Source organism: Gobius niger (genome assembly GCF_951799975.1).
Source record: "Gobius niger genome assembly, chromosome: 14".
NCBI classification, from domain to species: domain Eukaryota; kingdom Metazoa; phylum Chordata; class Actinopteri; order Gobiiformes; family Gobiidae; genus Gobius; species Gobius niger.
In genome coordinates this window covers 26,914,742-26,934,031 of record NC_136865.1, presented here as the reverse complement: position 1 = coordinate 26,934,031, position 19,290 = coordinate 26,914,742, and the positions used below count along the sequence as shown (strand labels likewise).

Genomic DNA, 19,290 nt, shown 5'->3' with positions numbered 1-19,290 from the left:
GTAGTGCTCCAGCCCCATCACCATGACGCTGAGGACGATTATGATCATCATACAGTAGTCCAGCATTGGGTTGGAGCAGAGCATGAGGATGGAGCGGCGCAGACGGGAGTAGTGCGCGCAGTACGCGTAGTACGGGAACTCCATGGGCTCTGGAGCTAGAAAAAACACACAATTACAAAAAAAAAAGTTGACTTTGAATGCTTTAGGGAGCTAAAGGTCAAATTCTGGCAGCATGGAGAGTCAAATCTATTGATGTCATTTCGTTGCCCGTATGTGAACGTATCCAATAGCCATGTTGCATCAAATTTATAAGACAATTTCTCTCCAAAATGTAATTTGTGAAAGTGAAAAATCATCATGAAAAGTGGATCACAATGGGTGGTCCTTAATCTCATTCAGCTCAAGTTTTTTATATATATATATATATATATATATATATATATATATATATATATATATATATATATATATATATATATATATATATAGGAAGGAGGCCGAGGACTAGTGAGTGTGAGAGCCACTATCCAGGATGAAACATCCAAGATCCATAAGTACATCAAGGACAAGGCTCCGACAGATGACGTGCTCAGTGAATGTCTCAGACAATGGGGAACAGAAGATGGGGTGCTGGAGGTCCCGTCATGGGAGGACAAGCCCCTACACGGCATGTACCACCGAAACATAACTGAAGTGGCTGATATACAGAAATCCTACCAATGGCTAGACAGAGCCGGACTAAAGGACAGCACAGAGGCACTCATCATGGCTGCACAGGAGCAGGCCTTGAGCACCAGAGCAATAGAGGCCCAGATCTACCACACCAGACAAGACCCCAGGTGTAGACTGTGCAAAGAGGCCAATGAGACAATCCAGCACATAACTGCAGGGTGTAAGATGCTGGCAGGGAAAGCTTACATGGAGCGCCATAACCAAGTGGCTGGTATAGTGTACAGGAACATCTGTGCAGAATATGGGCTGGAAACCCCAAGGTCAAAGTGGGAAACACCTCCAAAGGTGGTCGAGAATGACCGAGCCAAGATCCTGTGGGACTTCCAGATACAGACGGACAAAATGGTAATGGCGAACCAACCGGACATTGTGGTGGTGGACAAAGAGCAGAGGAAAGCCGTTGTGATCGACATAGCAATACCAAGCGACTTCAACATCAGGAAAAAGGAACATGAGAAACTAGAGAAATACCAGGGGCTCAGAGAAGAGCTGGAGAAAACCTGGAGGGTGAAGGCATCAGTGGTGCCCGTGGTCGTTGGGGCACTCGGGGCAGTGACCCCCAAACTGGAGGAGTGGCTCCAGCAGATCCCAGGAAATACATCAGACATCTCGGTCCAGAAAAGTGCAGTTCTAGGAACAGCAAAGATACTGCGCAGAACCCTCAAGCTCCCAGGCCTCTGGTAGAGGACCCAAGCAGGAGGAAAAAGAGACCGCCCGCGGAGGGTGAGGAAGAGTTTTTTTTTATATATATATATATATATATATATATATATAAATATTTGAGCTGAAACAACCAAGTCACTTCCTTTAATGCTGTCCCTGAACCAACAACATCAAAACTTTGATCTAAAGATGTAAGATTTTTTTCAATACCAGACTGGTCGATTGTTTAACAGTTCCCAGCCCTATGCTCTAGAAAGTGGAAAGTGTTTGTGAGCTGGATCTAGATCTGAGGGCGATCCTCTGTGTGTCGGCTCACGCGGCGGCGGCCTCTGGGGGCTCAGCATCTGGCTCAGCGTCTGCCTCCTCTGCACCTCGGCGTGCTTCTCCACCAGGATGCTGATGAACATGTCCAGCAGCAGGAAGCTCACCATCATGAAGGACAGGAAGTAGAGCAGGCGCCACTGGGCGTAGTTGGTAATAGGCTGCGGGGAACAGAATGTGAGTGAATAACACACCGATTCAGAAGGGGGCTTTATTATTAAGGCGAGAAGCAAACCACTGTGTCTTCTGCCACCGCATCAATGCCGTCGAGCATGATGTTCACCCAGCCGTCTTGGCCGTACATCACGAACAGGGTCATCAGTGCCTGTGGAAGTGCCAGATAGCAATGCCTTTCGAGCAGTCGTAAAATGAAAAAGGAGAGAAAAGCCAGGAAAAGTCCCCAGATATATCAAGATGAAACAAAAAGAAAAGTGCCACTGTTTTTAGTATATTTTGAGTGGAAAACGACCAATAATTTGTGAAATCCATTCAATTATTCAAATATAATGTCTCTTGATATATATTAACTTGATTTTAAAATGTGTTTAAAAAAGTAGCATAAGAGGCAGTTAATGCTTTTTAATGACATTTAAAGAGACTAGCTGCAAGTTGGCCATTTTATACTCACTACCGCCATCTCAGGTCATACGTGTAACTGCACCTTCTATATTAAGCTTGTGCATGACGGCAATTCGGACCCGTAGTAACAACTTTTTGAGTGACGGGATTTTAGAGGCAGTTGTGGTGAATAGGTCTCATTCTACACATTAGAATATTGCTGGAACATGTAGGGGCAGGAAAATACTTAATTTTGACATGTTTAAACTCTGTATAGTCCCTTTAAGGCCTTAATTTTTGGCACAATTGATTTAATAATTTTTAAATGCAATGCGGAAACCCTGAAACAGTCAAGACACAGCATAGTGAAGGTTAAGCACGGGAAAAGTGCCTTATTTGTCATTATACAAATAAAATGATAGAATAATATATAGTAGATACAGTAGAAATGCAGCTGAGAGGCAGGGAACACACACTTTCTAAACACAAGGGAAATGCAGGTAGGAACAAATATCTCAAAGCTGTGTTCAAACAGTGTCTTCTCTGTGCGAAGTGTGATCAAAAAAGATAGAAAAGATAGATAAACATAAACAGTGACTCTTCCACGTACCACCAGTGTTTTGTGTAGCTCAGTTGGAGAAAGACTGACATGTACCAGACTAATACGAACACATCTAACTAACAAGTCCATTGTGCCACTTGTATAAAATAGGATTCCCATCCCAAACCTGTAGCAGATTGTCAAAGTTGAACCTCCTCCGGTCCCAGTGGTAGTTGGAGGCCAGGCACTCTGTTTTGTTGCCGACGCCGCGGATGTCCTGCACATGGTCGTCCAGACAGTTGTAAAACTTGCCTTTGAACAACTGTCGCGCAGAAGAGAAGACGTGCAATCAGTGTGACGCCCAGTAATCTGTGACATGTGTGGATGTGGTTTTAAAAGACATGTACGCGATCCAGCTTCTTACCTGCACCCCCAGGAGACCATAGAAGGCGAAGAAGGCCAGGCTGATGACGAAGACACTGAAAATGGGCTTCATCGAGGAAATCACGCCATCCACTGCCTCCTTCAGCCGGGGAACATGCTGGAGCAGCCTGCGACAGAGTGTGAGGAAAGCGGAATTGGCTTAAAAATGCAGATTTGAACAACAGGGAATTCAGCAAGCATGTCGACTTGAAAACAATGTGTGTGTTGAATATGGCAAAGCTTTATCTAAAAGCGCAGACTGGCCCAAACAAGTGGGAAGAAGAAGATGTACAAGAGCATGTCTTTAGCATGGATTCACACAGTCGACTAAATCTATTGATCTAATTGACTTTAATCACTCGTACTTTATCACACCAAGGATTTAAATAGGGAAAACATGGAAGAGCTTGGTAGCTTCTATCTTGACCAGTTTTGGAGCTATCGTGGAGAGGGGGAGAGGCTAACTGCTAACGCCGTCTGCGCTGTGTTTACGTGACTGAAGGCACGGGGGAAGACCAGACAGGTTCTAAAGAACTCGTCAAAGCTAAGGTAAGAACATATCTCAGTATGTAAAAACGGTGGCCTATTCCTTTAAATTCACATGGTTTCATCAGCACTGTCTTGCTTCATATGTTGGAAGATTATTCAGGTTGTACAAGTGAAGACGAATACCAGGAGATCAAGTCAAAGATTGGATCTCAGTTCAGATGATAGGGATTGTACAAAGAAACCGGCGTGAACCCTACAGTTAACTTTAGGCGTGTGAGGGTGTAGACTCGTGCACGGATACCTGAGCGGGCAGAGCGTGCGTAGCAGCCGCAGAGGTTTGAGGATTTTCTCCAGGTCGTTTTCCTCGGAGCTGGCGATCTCGGCGGCGGAGTGCGCGACAAACAGGACCACCAGCACCCCGTCCATGATGTTCCAGAGGGAGCGGCAGTACGAGCCGCTGCCCAACAGAACCCCGTGGGACACCATCTGGAAAAAACACCCGGATAAGAATCCCCTGTAGCTGTAGCCAATAGGGCTGCGCCATTTTGGAAAACGTCTTAAAGGGTGAGTTTGGTCTATTTTTGACTCCGACAATAAAACTATGACTTAACCACGTTCAGGAGAGTTTAAGAGGAGATACATCATGTGTAGTTGAAGCTAAGGAACATTCCATTTGTTGCCTCAGAATTTAGATTGTATTTGCCTGTTGCATCCTCTGCAGGCAGTTATGAAAATAACAGTGAAAACAAATCCATGCTAACAAATCCAAGGCGCTGTGCTGTGCTGTAAAACACTTTGAGCGCAGAACTGCTCAGAACAGGCCTGGTGAAGGATTTTTTTAACAAGATAACAACTAAAAAAAAAGTAAATTTTGCATGACATGTCCCCTTTAACACTTGAGAGAAGACTGTGATTTTGTGCAGCCATAGAAGCAAGAGTCAGACATGTACCTTCAAAATCATCTCCACCAAGAAGACACAGGAAAACAGGTAACCCGACCAATCCAATAAGAATCGCTCCTGGACAGAAAAACGGCCACATAAAAACAACAACATTACTACAAACATTTCCAAGCTGAGCAACACGCAAAAGAGACTTTATCCCAGAACAGTGTCAAAGACTGATGGTCATGACCTCATTACTTGATGCTAAAAAAAGCACGCAAGCCTCCATTTTTCACCTCACAACAAATGCTAACAAATCCATTGTGCGACACTGGTGATGGTTTATGGAGTTTAAAAAAATGAGGAGACTTTTGACAGTAGAAGTAGAAACAACCAAAGTTACTGAATGAGGCAGAATACTACTGCAGGTAAGTTTAGGATAAGGGATAGTTTTAGAAAATAAATTTAGATTTAAGAAGAGATTTTTGTGATGATAGGCTTGGTTCTTGCCCAGTGCAATCGTGATTATTATCCAGGTTTGCGTTAATTTTTTTCAGCCTGTTTAAGATCTGTTTGATCTATATTTAGTGTTGCTCTTTTGGAAGATGAACATTTTACACCATAGGACTTTTGAAAAGTTGAACAACCACTGGTCTAAATTTCAGTCTCTTCCCTTACAACGCTCAGGGGCTTGATGTTGGGCCTCTCGGCAGCGATGGATATGCAGGTCACAGCCAGGAAGAACAGGATGCAGCGCTCGAACCACACGTTGGAAATGACCCGGTAACAAAAGCGACGAAACCTGCACACAAACGAGATGAGGCTTTGAGTGAAGGGAGATCGTAGCATTTAGTTGCCTCCAAGCAAACAGGTCCAGAGGTGAAGAGTTAAAGTAAAAGTAAAAAAAGGAAGGACCATTAGGAAGGTACGAATTGCTAAGTAACTGTGTTTACTTATTGTTTGGGGAGAACAAGAAAAAAGACCAGTCTTCATATCGTTTACACCAGGCGAGGACAACTCTTTGGAACCAAGACGCCTGCAATATAGAGGGAAAAAAACATGACACTTTTGAGTGAACATTGACATTTGTGAAGAGACAGTCAATCTGTAGGAATCTTCTGAGAGCCCTACTATTTCAGAAAAGCCTGTCAGCTGCCAAAAAAAATCCACTCAAGTCCCCAAAAAACGGATTGATCCTGCAGTTGGCATGGGAAGCAGAGGCACCATGCTAAACACCCATACTGCTGCTAAAAGGCTAAATGCCCTCTAAGTTTTTTCTATATAAACAGAGCTGCAATGGGTTCTTTTTCCCCCATAAAATGTCTAATGTTTAAAAATGTAAGGCTTTTTAATTATTAACCTCATCATCTCAGGTGCTTGTGTGTGTATCATACACTTTCCAATGAATAAAACCCGAAAATGATGTCGTTTACAAGATTGCGACAGCCAAATATTCACAGTTAGTTCAGCAGTTAATCTACTGCTGCTATTGCTAACGTTAATGTGCGTTTTACCAATTAAAGAAGTCACAAAGGGTATGATGCAGGGCCACCAGGTGGAGCCATTTCCCCATCATTAGCCTTGACGGATAGTAGCTCCCAATCGTCTCTTGACAGTGAACTGAAGTGTTTGTGAATGAGACAGTCCTTTTTCCGTTTTGTGGTTGTGACACCGGCTTGGATTATTTCATCCCCAGAACGAGACAACATCATTATCAGAGACTTGGCCTGTTTGCAGATCAGGTATCACTGGACGTCCTCTTGGAAAATGATGCAAATACTGTTTTGAGCGGCTAACAGGCTTTTCTGAGAAACACCGTAGGCACATTGTATAGTTGGTGTCTCACTTCGCTGCCCTGCCCCTGGTTGTCTGCCGGTGCCTCGTCAGTGCCGGCGTTAGCGAGTGGCGACTCCTGCGAGGCACAAGAGAAATATTCAGACGTGTACATTATAACGTAGGTGTGGCTTGTCCGTGCCGTAGCCCTTACATTTTTAACTCACGTGTGTGAAGTGAGAAATACAGTGCTTACCTGCGTTTGAGCCTGGCTGAACGACCATATGGCGGTGCCAATGATTGAAGCTGTCGAAGGACTCAGCACGTCCAAACGGACGGTCTGAGCCTGGTCACAAGAGCGTTAAAGTCGATAAGACAGATTGGTCGGCCTGGGACAACAGACTGATATGTGCCATTGAAAAAACTCAATGCATGCTCCTCTTTACATAGCAGTGTTTTTCATTTCCAGGTTTCTCAATTGTCATCTAAAGCAGTGGTTCCCAACCTTTTTAGTCTTGCAGACCCCTTGGACCTTTCAGTGGTACAAAGTGTACCCCCTACCTCAAGGGTGTCACAGTTTGTTTAGAAAGCAATCACTTAAAAACTCAATGTGTAAGTAAAAATACAATGTTGCTTTCAAAATAAACCTAAACTTCTCACCAAACTGCAAATTACAGATATCTTGTCAAAATAATGTTCAGTTTCCTCTTTTTTTCAATAGGAAATAGTTCCAAGTACCCCCCGGCTAGGTCCTCAAGTATCCCCAAGGGTCCCCTTGGTTGGGAAACAAACTCTTAATTTAAACACCTTCTGTTAAATTTAGTGTATTTATCGACATATTGTAGCGTACTGTGTCTTCTAGACCAGAGCACTATAACCTCTTTAACCACTGGGTGTGACACCTTTTCAATCATTTTTTGTATAATTCTGTGATTTTTGGTTTTAGTGAATGGTGGCAGCAGCTGATGCATCCAGACGCCTAAAACTGTTTTATAAAATGACTGAACATTGTTTTTGCACATCTAGATTACATTTTTCTGTACCTTGTAGATTTGGACCACAATGCTGACGAGTATGTTTAGCAGCAGGTGTTTTCCCAACACAATGATGACTACAAAGTACAGAGACGCCCAGGGGTTGGTGGCGGCCATGGCGTTGTACATGACCAGGTTCCAGTCTTCCAGTGTTAGTAGCTGCAGGGACACACAACATTAGGCACACACACTGCACACTCTGAACACTACAGCCTCCTACCTGGAACACAGTCACCATGGCCCACAGCAGAGAGTCAAAGTTTTGGCGCTCGTCGTGGAACTGCGACTTGCAGCCGAAAAAGTGCATTCCCAGGACACTGTGGAGCAAATGTGAAATATTTTATGTGCAAATGTAGCAATAAACACTGATTTAACTGATCAGGGCCCGCATTTATGGTGTGGTGGTGTGTGAGGAGGAAGCGGGCAGTGGAGCCGCGGTGCATAAAGAGGGCATCGTCTTAGAAAAGCATGTGATGTGACCTGTGTTTTGGACCTAAACCCATATGGGCCGCTGCAGGAGTTGGTCATATGTCAGGGTGTGGGACACAGCGGGATTATTCATTGAGCGCTAGTGCCCATATGAAGGGAGGCACGGTGGTGCAGCGGCTAGCGCGGGTTCGATTCCCACCTGGACAAGGCCTTTCTGTGCGGAGTTTGCATGTTCTACTAGTGTCTGCATCGGTTTGCTTTGGGTGCTTCGGTTTCCCCTACCACTAAAAACATGTACAATAGGTCAATCCTCCAGCTCGATGGTTCTGACCATTAGCCTGGATCCGCTTCTGGAGATGGGTCCCCGAGCGCCGGCCTACGCTGCCTGCCCATTGCTCCTACATGTCACCCCAGAGTCAATGATGGTTCAAATGCAGAGAATAAATTTCCCTATGGGGATTAATAAAGTATAACTCATGCACATATGAGCATGCACGAGCGTGCACGCCTATGCACACCAATGACAAGGGAGGAACCAACATCGAGACCACTGTCTTACAAAACATTGCCATTGCCATGAGCAATGAGCATTAAGAGGAGCATTAAGATGATCCACACATCTGTTTTCTTCTGCTTTCCAAGGCGCGGGGCAGCAGTCTCAGCAGCAATCCTTAGTCTTTCTCAGGGGCTAAAAACTCATTTCATCTGCTTTTATTTGGAAGTTTTTCTGATGCTTATGTAATGTAATGCAGTAAAGGGTACTGAAAGCTTTGTGAAATCGCTGCAATGTTGCATCATAATCTCATACCTAAAGATGAAGATGAAGAGCAGAATGAGTGCACACAGTGTCATCGCCTCCCCGATGGTCTTTTTCAGCAACGCGACTTGGACCCTCATATACGGCACGTGGAGAATGAGTCGGATCAGCTGGAGGACGCTGGAGTAGTTGGTGCGGGTGCTGAGCTCGCACACACTGGAACAGGCATAGACAGGTACTTAGGTTTTGTTGAAACTCTCTCGGCGGGAGCGTACAAACATTATACCTGGAAATGACGATGCACAACTCCAGGAAGTGGATCTTCTTCTTACAGTATTGTCGTGGGTGCGAGATGAGTTTGAGGAGCATCTCCGTGGCAAAGAGGAGCGTGAAGAGGATTTTGCTGATCCACAGGAAGATTGTCAGCGCAGGAGGCTGGAATTAAAACACAATAACATAAAATCATGGTTAATAACTTTAAGAAACCTATCTCTACTGTTTAAATAAATACAATATGTTTGTATACCGGTGTGTCTTGGAGAAATATGTTTTTGGACCCATTGTGACTGTGATAATATTCTAAAATTGCTGACTTCAAGAGCCCACCGGACTTTTCTTCTAAAATCGTGAATGTCAAAATTTCTGTAAGAAGGCCTTAAGAACAAATCTGTGTGTGAGAACATTCCATGAGTTATCTAATATCCCAGATTTTTCATATTGTGCAGCCCTAGCCAGCATGGTTGTTTATGTCTTACTTGTTCTTATGACATCGCAATATAAAACCTGGAATGTTCCGCAGAGTGGCTTTATATGTTGCTTACACTATCCATAATTGAGAAGTTTGGACACCCTCTTGACAACGTACAAATCTAATACCTTCAAGGGCTTAAAGGTTTAGCTCACATGTGTCAATGACATAATGTGGCCCTTTGAAGAGCATGAATTTCTGAGTGGGTAACAAAAAGTAAGTCTCTAGAACATTCCTGTGCGGAGTCATGGATTTTTAAAGAAATAACCAGAACCCAAACGAGTTCGACAGCCATGGTTCAGACATTTCAAGTCATAGTGTCACCTGCTTATCATGCTCCAGAGCTGCAGCCAGGACGCTGAAGAGAACTGTGATCATCATCGCTTGCTTGAAAATCTTGTGGTCCACAAGCCTCCGGGCTGGCAAAATCAGTAGAAAAAACAGCATCAGGTGGGCGAGGCGATAGGACGGGGACCAACTCCACCACCAGAAACGAGATGTCACAAACCTAGAGCAGAGGAAAACTCAGTCTCTGTCCCATCTACTGTGCCTTGTTTACCATTACAGTGAATTATTTACAATACAGCCCTTTAAAGGTGCATTATGCAACAATTTATGCAAAAAAAAGTTGATGTATTGGTTTGCGTATTTGACTTTGTAGCGACCCAGTGGCTGCACGTGTGGTCTCTAGGACGCTCCAGGATCTATTGTTTGGAAGGTTTTCTGGTGAGAGGCTTCGTCTCTCTTCCAAACAATTGATCCTGGAGCGTCCTAGAGACCACTGTGACAAAAAGTAAAGGCGCCATGCTGACCACGCGTACAGACGCTCCTTTTGTTCCTACAAAGTGGACATATGGGGCTTATTATATTTAAATGACATAAAACATTATTTTGGCTGCTTCCGCATTGTTATTTTGAAATGATGTCTTTGTAACAATTCAACAGTTACAATGAAAAACTGGAGAAGACTTTGCCTGGGGCTCCTCCTGCTGGCAGCTGTAGAAATGAGCTAAGTGAATTTCTCCATTGTGAGATCCATAAAGTCTTATCTTTGTCATATCTTAATAAAAAAGTAACAGTGTTGATTTACGGCATAGTTTACAACTACTGCACGGTCTTTTATATGCACTTGGAGCTAATTAAATGTTGGATTAAGGGTTTTGAAATATGGAGGACAGTTTTGAGTAAACAATGACGCTATTGTATCCAGGAGGTACATAACGAAGCGCTGGAAACGTAGAAGAAGAAACAGCTAAATTTGACAAGTTAACTCGATGATTACTCAAAGCTACGTGAATGCAAAGGAGACACAGTGTGATCTTACTGGACCAAAGGCTCAGAGAGCCTCTGTTTGCAGAAGAGCAGGACTGTCTCGATAGTTGAAGGACAGCAGGCGGCGTCACGTTTCCTCTTCTCCATACTGTCGGAAAACTGCGTGGCGATGACCACGGCGCAGACGTTCATCACCACAAACGCCCCGATCTGAGGAAAACAGAGAACACCGGTATATTGCGATAAAAATGCTAAATAGCTTTGCTAGACCATTTCAATACAGTGCCTGCTATTATACTGAAACAAAAATGCTACACATATTGTCTTTTTTCATAAATATGTGTAGACATAAAATCTGCTTCTTTTTTCCTAACATAAAAAAGTTACATAATGCACCTTTAATTTAAGTGTAAAAAACTTAACCAATGGACAGGTTTCTTGACATTAGTAACTCAAGGACAAATTAATTTACTTTTTTCTAGATGAGTTTTTACATTGCAGATGAGTTTAGTTTCCTCTTGCCTGTGTAAACTACCCTGGCGAGCAGACGACACGCTTTTCCTCTGCTTTACAAAGACACGTAAACCTTTTTCCAGCTCAAAACAGCCAATCTCAGCCCTGTTGTAATGAGGCGAGAGTCAAAACCTACGATGGTGATGAGGACAAAGAACACAAAGCTCCAGAAGGAAAATCCGTCCATGACCATGTACATGATCTCCGACCAGCCCTCCAGAGTAATGACCTGGACGAGACAGACAGTAGTTACATGGATGGATGAAACTCTTGTAACAACAGAATATAAACAAAATATCAAGGTCAGATGTTGTCCTAAATTTGTCAGTGTAACAGAGGTTGAATAACCAGCACAGAGCAGGAATTAAGTCAATGTTTGTCAAATTCAACAAATGTGGAAAAGCAAAAAAAATATGTTTGTGTTTTGGCTGAGGCAGCAGTATTAACATGTGGTTTTATATTTTGAATTTGAAAAGTTTAATTTAATTCGGGTCCAAAAGTGTCATGCACGAGCTTAAAGGGAGTAGATGCAAGTTGGTCATTTTATACTCACCACTGCCACCTCAGGTCTTACGCGTAACTGCAGCTTCTATATTAAGCTTGTGCATGACGGCACTTCGGACCCGAAGAAACAACTTTGTGAGTGACAGTGCAGGATTTAAACGGAAGTTGTGGTGAACAGGTCTGGGCTCATTCTACACATTAGGACATTGCTGGAACATGTAGGGGGAGGAAAATACTTAATTTGAAAATTTTTAAACTGTACATTTCCTTTAATATAGAAACTGCAGTTACGGCAGTTACAGTAGTGAGTATCAATTTAGTCATTTAGTCCCTTTAAAGAATTAGTTATTTCACCCTTTTTTGTTTCCTCTCAAATCTGCTGATACATAAAAAGAGTTTTGATGGGTAATGTTTGTATAGTAAGTGAACAAAATGCATAAAAAGTCAGCACGCAATTTTCTAAAGATTTGTTTTGCCTGCAACGTCTCCCTCAAAGTAATGTTACTCTTACTTAAATAAAAAATGTGGCTACTCTTCCCAAAAGAAACGTCACAAGCAGCACTTCGGTCCTTTATCTCACCTGGAACACGGCAATCCACGCGTAGCCGATGTTGTCAAAGTTGATGGCGCCCATGAACGGGTTTTCCTCCCCCTTCCGACACACGTTGTAGAAGTCGTTCCAGTCGAAGCAGTTGCCCGGGTCCAGGAGGGGCGTGAGGAGGTCCTGCTCCAACTTGTCATGGGAAACCAGGCAGGTCGTCCCGTTCTGCTCGTACGGCGGGATGTCACTGCACCGTCGCATCCCGGCCGCGGGTGGGGCGGAGCACACAAATGGCAACGGGCCGCTGCTGGAGTAGACCGGGGGGAGAGACACGTTGTATCTGCTACAGGACACACAGAGAGAGGGAGACAGGTCAACACTGCAGGTAAAGAGGGGAAAATATAAAGAAAAGAGAGGGAAAAATGACTTATTAAAGCAAGGTGTTTGTGAATTTTTTTTTACCAACAAACCTCAATCAATCCGGCTAGGAATTTGATATTTAAAAATCCCCCACAAAAAAAAACATCCAAATATTGGGGCTACAAAGTGGAGATGCAAGAAACGAAAAGCTAATTCTGAGAAAACGTATGTGTAAGTACATCCCTACAGACACATAGCTGGCATCTTTCAGAAAGGAAATAACCATGTTTGGATTACAGAGCCTTGCAAGGGGAATTCCGTGTGTCATGTGGATTCCAAACATGTCAATATTTGTGAATGGAGACGTGTAGGAAAAACGGCAGAGCGCAGCCATGAGCCATGAGTGATTGCCGGACAAAACAACATAAAATAAACATTAAATCTAAGACGTTAAATGGAGAAAACTGCTGGTAATGTCCCGCTCCCTGCAAAGTTACGAATCAGGTCTGAGTATACGTTTGTTTAGTGTGACGTTATGACTTCTGCTTCCGGGTCCTAGCAGACCGGCAAATATGCGAGAAAAAAACATTAAAAAAATCTTTAAAACAACAATCAATATTTCTGAACCTACTTATTTCTCAGACTCATTGGCCAAAAATGACGTACCTACTGCTAAAAAAGTAATATTTACTAAAGTCACTACTTCCGGGTTTAGCGGATATAGCGATTTTGGTAAATATTACTTTGATAGTAATATTAGTAGGTACATCATTTTTGGCTAATGGGCCTGATAAATAAGTATGTTCAGTAACTCTCTGTTGAGTTTCAGAAACATTGATTTCAGTATTGAAGAGTTTTTTTGTAGTTTCTCGCACATCTGCCGGTCTATGCGAACCCGGACGTAGAGCTGTGACGTCACCACTTAACAAACGTGTAGGTAAAACTTTTTTAAACATATATTTTTAAAAAAATGCTTACGTGATGTTGTCGCCCAGGAAGCACCTGTTGCGCAGCGTCCCCTGCCACATCTGCACACTCACCACGCTGAAGATGAGGATTATGAAGTTGCACAGGAGGAGGATGTTCCCAAATAAGGGCAGGGTTTCCAAGAGCATCTCCACAAACTCTTGCATACCTAAAACAAATCAATACACGCAGCACAGATTTATTGAGTGTTAGACTTTATACCTGTGGACCAGTAGTATCTGTACTTTTACTCAAGTAGCAAAATCACAGTACCCCCCAATGCCACTGTTTTTACAGATGTTTTCGCTTTGAAGCTAAAGGCTAACGTTAATGTGAGCTAATTTTCTTGTAAAGCACTTGGCTTGAATTAAATTTTGATCTTCTTTTGATTCCTGATCTTGTTTTATTCTTAATCTGTGCACAGGAAATGGTCGTTTCCCTACACTGGTCGACAGGAAGTCAGTCAAAAGCATTCACAGAGCCTCTATTCCTGAAACCACTGTGAATAGTACGGATTCTTGATTGCCCTGTTCCTGGTTACAAAGATGTGTCGACTTACTGGGCACCCTGCTGACAACTCTTTGTGGTCTGAAGAAGTCCGGCAGCCAGGAGAGGTCGATGTCAAAAAGCTTCAGGATGAATCCCAGCAGCCTGTTGGGGAGATGCAGACAGACACATCACAAGTCATTTCAATGCACAAATAAATAAAAGGGATGCACGATACGGAAACATTTGGGATATTAGATAACTGTCTTGAATATGGAGATAACAATAATCTAATAGCCTCTGTGCATTGAATGTTTTTGGCTTACTTCCTGTAAGTGTCGGGTAAAGACCATTTCCTGTCCACATATTATTGCAAAAAAAAATAAAAAAATGGTGGTGCTATTAAAACATTTATTAACATCAAATTAGCATTAGCCTTTAGCTTCAAGGCAAAAAAAGCTACAGTCATAAACACAGAAGTCTCCTCTGGTGAAGTAACGTAAAGTAAGAGGTAACATCTGTATCCTGTCTGTCTTTTATCCCTTTGGGGGATTCTAATTCTAAAGTTTTATGCAAGAAAAAAATCAAGGAAATATAGATGAAAGCTCTTCGGCAGTAGAAATAGATGATTTTGCATAATATGTATCCTTAAATGGCTTAAGGCTTTTCCCTCTTATAATGCATTCGATATTGCAACACAGGAATACTCACTCTGTAAAGAGGATGAGCAGATCCAGCTTGTTCCAGTTGTTTTTCAGGTAACTGGCATTGTGCCCAAACAGGCCCAGAGTCAGCACCTTCAGGATCATTTCCACCGTGAAGAAGGCAAAGAAAATCCACTCCAAGATCTAAAAAAGTAAGAGAAGACATTAATTAGTAGTGCTGGGATGATACACCTTTGTCACGATCCGACAAAACTCAGGGGCTGATCCGATGTGTATCACAAAAACCAGGAGCTGATCTGATATGTATCACAAAAACCAGGAGCCGATCTGATATGTATCACAAAAACCAGGAGCCGATCTGATATGTATAGCGATACATTAAAATGCATATGGTTTTAGTGCTTTTGGAAATATGACTTATATAGAAGAATAACAGAATGCCCCTCTTGTGACAACCAGAAAAGTATGATATAGAGTCTTACCTGTAAAGCTGTATTTTTGCGTCTGCAGGGGTCATACCAGCCCATAGACACACAGTTCAGCAGGACAATTGCGGCAGAAAGATAATTCCACCACTTGGGAGAGAGTTGAGGCAATTATGCACAAATTATGTGGATAAAATGTAAATAATTCAAGATAAATGTGGGCAAAGATGGAAATATACTCCAGTTCTCTCCCGTCCATATGTTTTGATCAGGAAATTACACTGTTACATTATAATATAAAGCGCTTTGAGTGCCTAATGTAGGTGGAAAAGCGCTACATAAGTTGAGACCATTACCATTTTACCATAATTGATTCGACTGTGAATCAGTGAATGAACATTTTGTAAAGGATATCATTTTGAGGTGAGGTACAGGCACCATCTGGTGAGAGCAGGGCACCGGGGCTCCAGGGCTTCACCGACGGGCTCCTGCGCTGGCTCTTCCCCGGGCGGCCTCTCACAATCACTTTCTTGACTCATTTTAGAATTTTAGGGCCACTGACTGGGAGCAGAACAGGACTGGGAGCTCGTCTCCATGGAGATGTCGTTGCTTTGTTTTGACTACAGTTAGCCAAACATAATACAGGATTTGCAGATTCTCTCTTTAAATCTACATAGAAATGGAACCTCAAATTAATGAACAAATCAAACCACAACATGAGAAATAAAAACATCAAATTGAGGCAAAGAATAGCATATAGATACAGGCGGCATCTCTGGAGTCGCCCATATATGGTCATGTTTGAAAACAGTTAAGGGGGAAAACAATTTGGAGAAAAATCTAAACTTTCTCTAATTATTCAAAAACTGCTTTAACAAATGCTGCATTATGAATATAGTTTTCTACTAAAGAGAGAAACAGACACATGGGGAGGAGCAAAGTGGTTCAACAGTCAATAAATACATAAATAACAGAGAATGCTAACTTGATGCTACATGTTAGCATCGGGCTAATGCTAACGGTTAGCTAGCGCGAGCTACAACTGCTGTTTTTTCACTTCTACTGAACAATCTGCTGCATTTTCTGGTGGAATATGAACTTATTTATCACACACAAATAAAGTAAAGTGTAAATCGGGCCCATATGGATATTTTCTCACAGCAGATTGTTCAGTAGAAGTGAAAAAAGGCAGTTGTAGCAAGCGCTAGCTAACCGTTAGGATTAGCCCGATGCTAACATGTAGCATCAAGTTAGCATTCTCCGTTATTCATGTAGGCCTATTTATGGGCCGTTGAACCACTTTGCTCCTCCCCATGTCTTTGCTTCATTATTTAGTAGAAAACTATATTCATATTTCAGCATTTGGTACAGTCGTTTTTGAAAAATTACAGAAAATTTAAATTTTTTCAAAATTGTTTTCTCCCCTCTGAACGGTTATCTATGCCATGGTTGTCTTGGTATATTATGCTACATTTGTTTGCTAGCCACTCTTGTGACCGCTTTTGTTCAAAACTAAAACTACAATATAAATACTGAACCACTTTGGGGTTATGAACATGTTACTAAACTGGGATAATGGTTTTGTTGCATTAAAAACAAATTAATTAATGTTTAATAAGACCAGTTAACTAGCTAGGCTACGGCTAAGGTTAGCTAACATCTTTCAGCTAATAACACAAGGGCAGAGCAAAACATTCATCTGCAATTTAACAAGGAAAAACTTACTATACTCACATTAAGAAGAAAACATCTCACTCCAACTCCAACATGAAACTTCTGAATGACTTTTTGATTTGGATTCAAAAAGTTTATTTAAATCATAACAATCATAGGAAGTGCATTACCCAGTCAAGAGGAGTCAGGAATCTTTGTAGAAAAATAAAATAAAATAAATAATAATAATAATAATAATAATAATAATAATAATAATAATAATAATAATATATATATATATATATATATATATATATATATATATATATATATATATATATATATATATATATATATATATATATATATATAAATATTTTTTTCTAGTGGTGGGACTTGATTACACATTTTAATCGAAGTAACTATGGCTTTTATAAATAATCACAATTAGGTTAAACCGAAGACTCTCCTCTTCAGTCTCTAGGTTTTCCAGCCTGCCAGTGCTTAACATGAAGACTGCATCTTAATCAAAAATTAAACTATATTCATAAAATACCTCTCGTTACTTGATTGCACATTTTCCTGTCTCTGTCTGCACCCCCTAAGTGTTTCTTGAGAACTGATGTAACAAGTGCATTTCTCCACTGTGAGATCATTAAAGTCCTATCTTAACATTTCAGAATCTTGGACAGCAACAGACCTATTACCAACATCATTAAACTGGACGTTACAGCAGCCTCTGACTGGGCTCCATAGGGTTCAATCTCATTTTGATTCTCCATGTTTAGTGGAATAAGTATATTTAAATTTGAGATGGCCTATGACAAATCATACAAATTATACATATTATACAAAAACCACAACAAACAAGCGTCAACGATACAATGAAAAAGTGACAACGAAGCAACATAGAGCCACAAAAAAGTGTGGGTGGTGTGGGTAGTTTGTGGGGCCCAGAATTTTTTTTCTGTCATAGGGCCCAGAATGTCTTGCGGCGCCTCTGCCAGTGATACAGGCAAGTGACAAGAAAACTGCACATTTGTTTTTGCTCACTTTACAAACGGTGAAAACTACAGGCATGCCGCACAGACAAGGAAGCAGTCGATGAACAAAAGGGATGATTAAAAATTCTTGAAAACGCCAAAGCGTTTATGTCACCACCCAGTCTACCATTTGACAGGAACAGCTTTGGCCCCTTGAAGAAGAGAATTGAGTGATTCTCGAAATGTCGGGCAACTATGTATAAAAATATCCAGTTGAATCGATTGAGCCTTCTTGTTTTCTTACTCATGCGCTAAAGTCTCCTCCACAATCCTATTTGACTCAAATACATTAAAATGAATATTTTCACAAATCAAGACATAGATTTTAACACATTTTATTGAACAATGCTTCTTGTAGTGAGAAGTTGGCTGAGCTTGATGCAAACTTGTAGGTCAGCTAAACTAAAGATTACGTTGCAAAGTATTTTACGAGAAAATTTAAAATTATTCTTATTTTTACTATTTCAAAACTGACACTTGCCCATCACCTAAGAAAACAATTCAGATTCACTTTATTAGCCATTTGCAGTTTAAAACTACATTGGAAAAAATAAGCAAGAAGCTCAAAGTGCAATGTCAACAACACATAAAAGGGCAAAAGACACTCTTAATTATGTAATAGCAAAAAAGTAGGTAATACTGAAAACCACAAGGCTACTTCTTCAAATCAAGACTGGTCTGCCTGGTGGCTCTTCATGTGTTTTTTAAACAGTGACTCTGAGTAAAAGCCTGGTCACAAAGTGTGTACTTAAAGGGTTTATTCCCTGTGTGGGTCCTCATGTGCACGACCAGGTGATGCTTATGTTTGCATGAATACTCACACGTCTTACACTTGAAAGGTCTGATGCCTGTATGGATCCTCATGTGCATGTCAAGATTACTTTTAAGCACAAAAGACAAGCCACACACAGATCAACTGAAAGGTTTTTCTCCTCTGTGGACCATCATGTGCCTCCTGAGAGTTCCTTTTATGGGTTTATTACATATAGGACATATTATAAATATACTTTCCTTCATGTTTGCCCAAGTGTATTTTTAGCGCACCAGCATCATAGAATGTTTTGCTGCAAATGTGACATAAATGGCTTTTTTCTCTGTCTGTGTGAATTTTCTCATGCCTTTTCAGAAACGTGATTGTATAAAAGCGCTTTCCACAATGTTGACAGCTATGATTTTTCACACCCTTGTGAATCAGTTTATGTCGGCAAAGACCTGGCCAATCTGCCAGGACTTTATTACATACCGGTACATCACAGACTGGCTGCTGACCCTTGTGTTTCTTAACGTGATCTACCAAGTTTATTTTTTGCCAATAAGCCTTAGGGCAGGTGTTACATTTGAAAGGCTTATACCAGCGATGGCTTTGCAAATGTAGCTCTGATGAGTCCACCTGTTGTCCACAAACTGGTTTTGGGTGAAGAGGGGTGGAGTCAGCCCCAAGTAGTATATGTTTTCATGTAGAGTTTATAAAAGAACACAATAAAACATCTTTAAATAATAATTTAGTAAA

At 41.6% G+C, this 19,290-nt stretch overlaps 1 protein-coding gene across 1 annotated transcript; it reads right to left on the bottom strand.

The window, feature by feature from the left end:
* Positions 1-5,265: 5,265 nt before the first annotated feature.
* On the bottom strand, positions 5,266-15,229 carry LOC306973505 (voltage-dependent T-type calcium channel subunit alpha-1I-like; the record flags this gene model as incomplete). Its single annotated transcript, XM_079570429.1, has 16 exons — positions 15,142-15,229; positions 14,706-14,842; positions 14,068-14,159; positions 13,521-13,677; positions 12,222-12,525; positions 11,274-11,366; positions 10,677-10,834; positions 9,677-9,860; positions 8,891-9,039; positions 8,656-8,820; positions 7,639-7,735; positions 7,428-7,577; positions 6,641-6,730; positions 6,458-6,523; positions 5,595-5,647; positions 5,266-5,413 (listed from the first exon to the last, which is right to left on the bottom strand). Exons 1-16 carry the CDS (start codon positions 15,184-15,186, stop codon positions 5,266-5,268), a joined length of 2,088 nt encoding a protein of 695 aa, XP_079426555.1. The 5' UTR covers positions 15,187-15,229.
* Between the last annotated feature and the right edge of the window lie 4,061 nt (positions 15,230-19,290).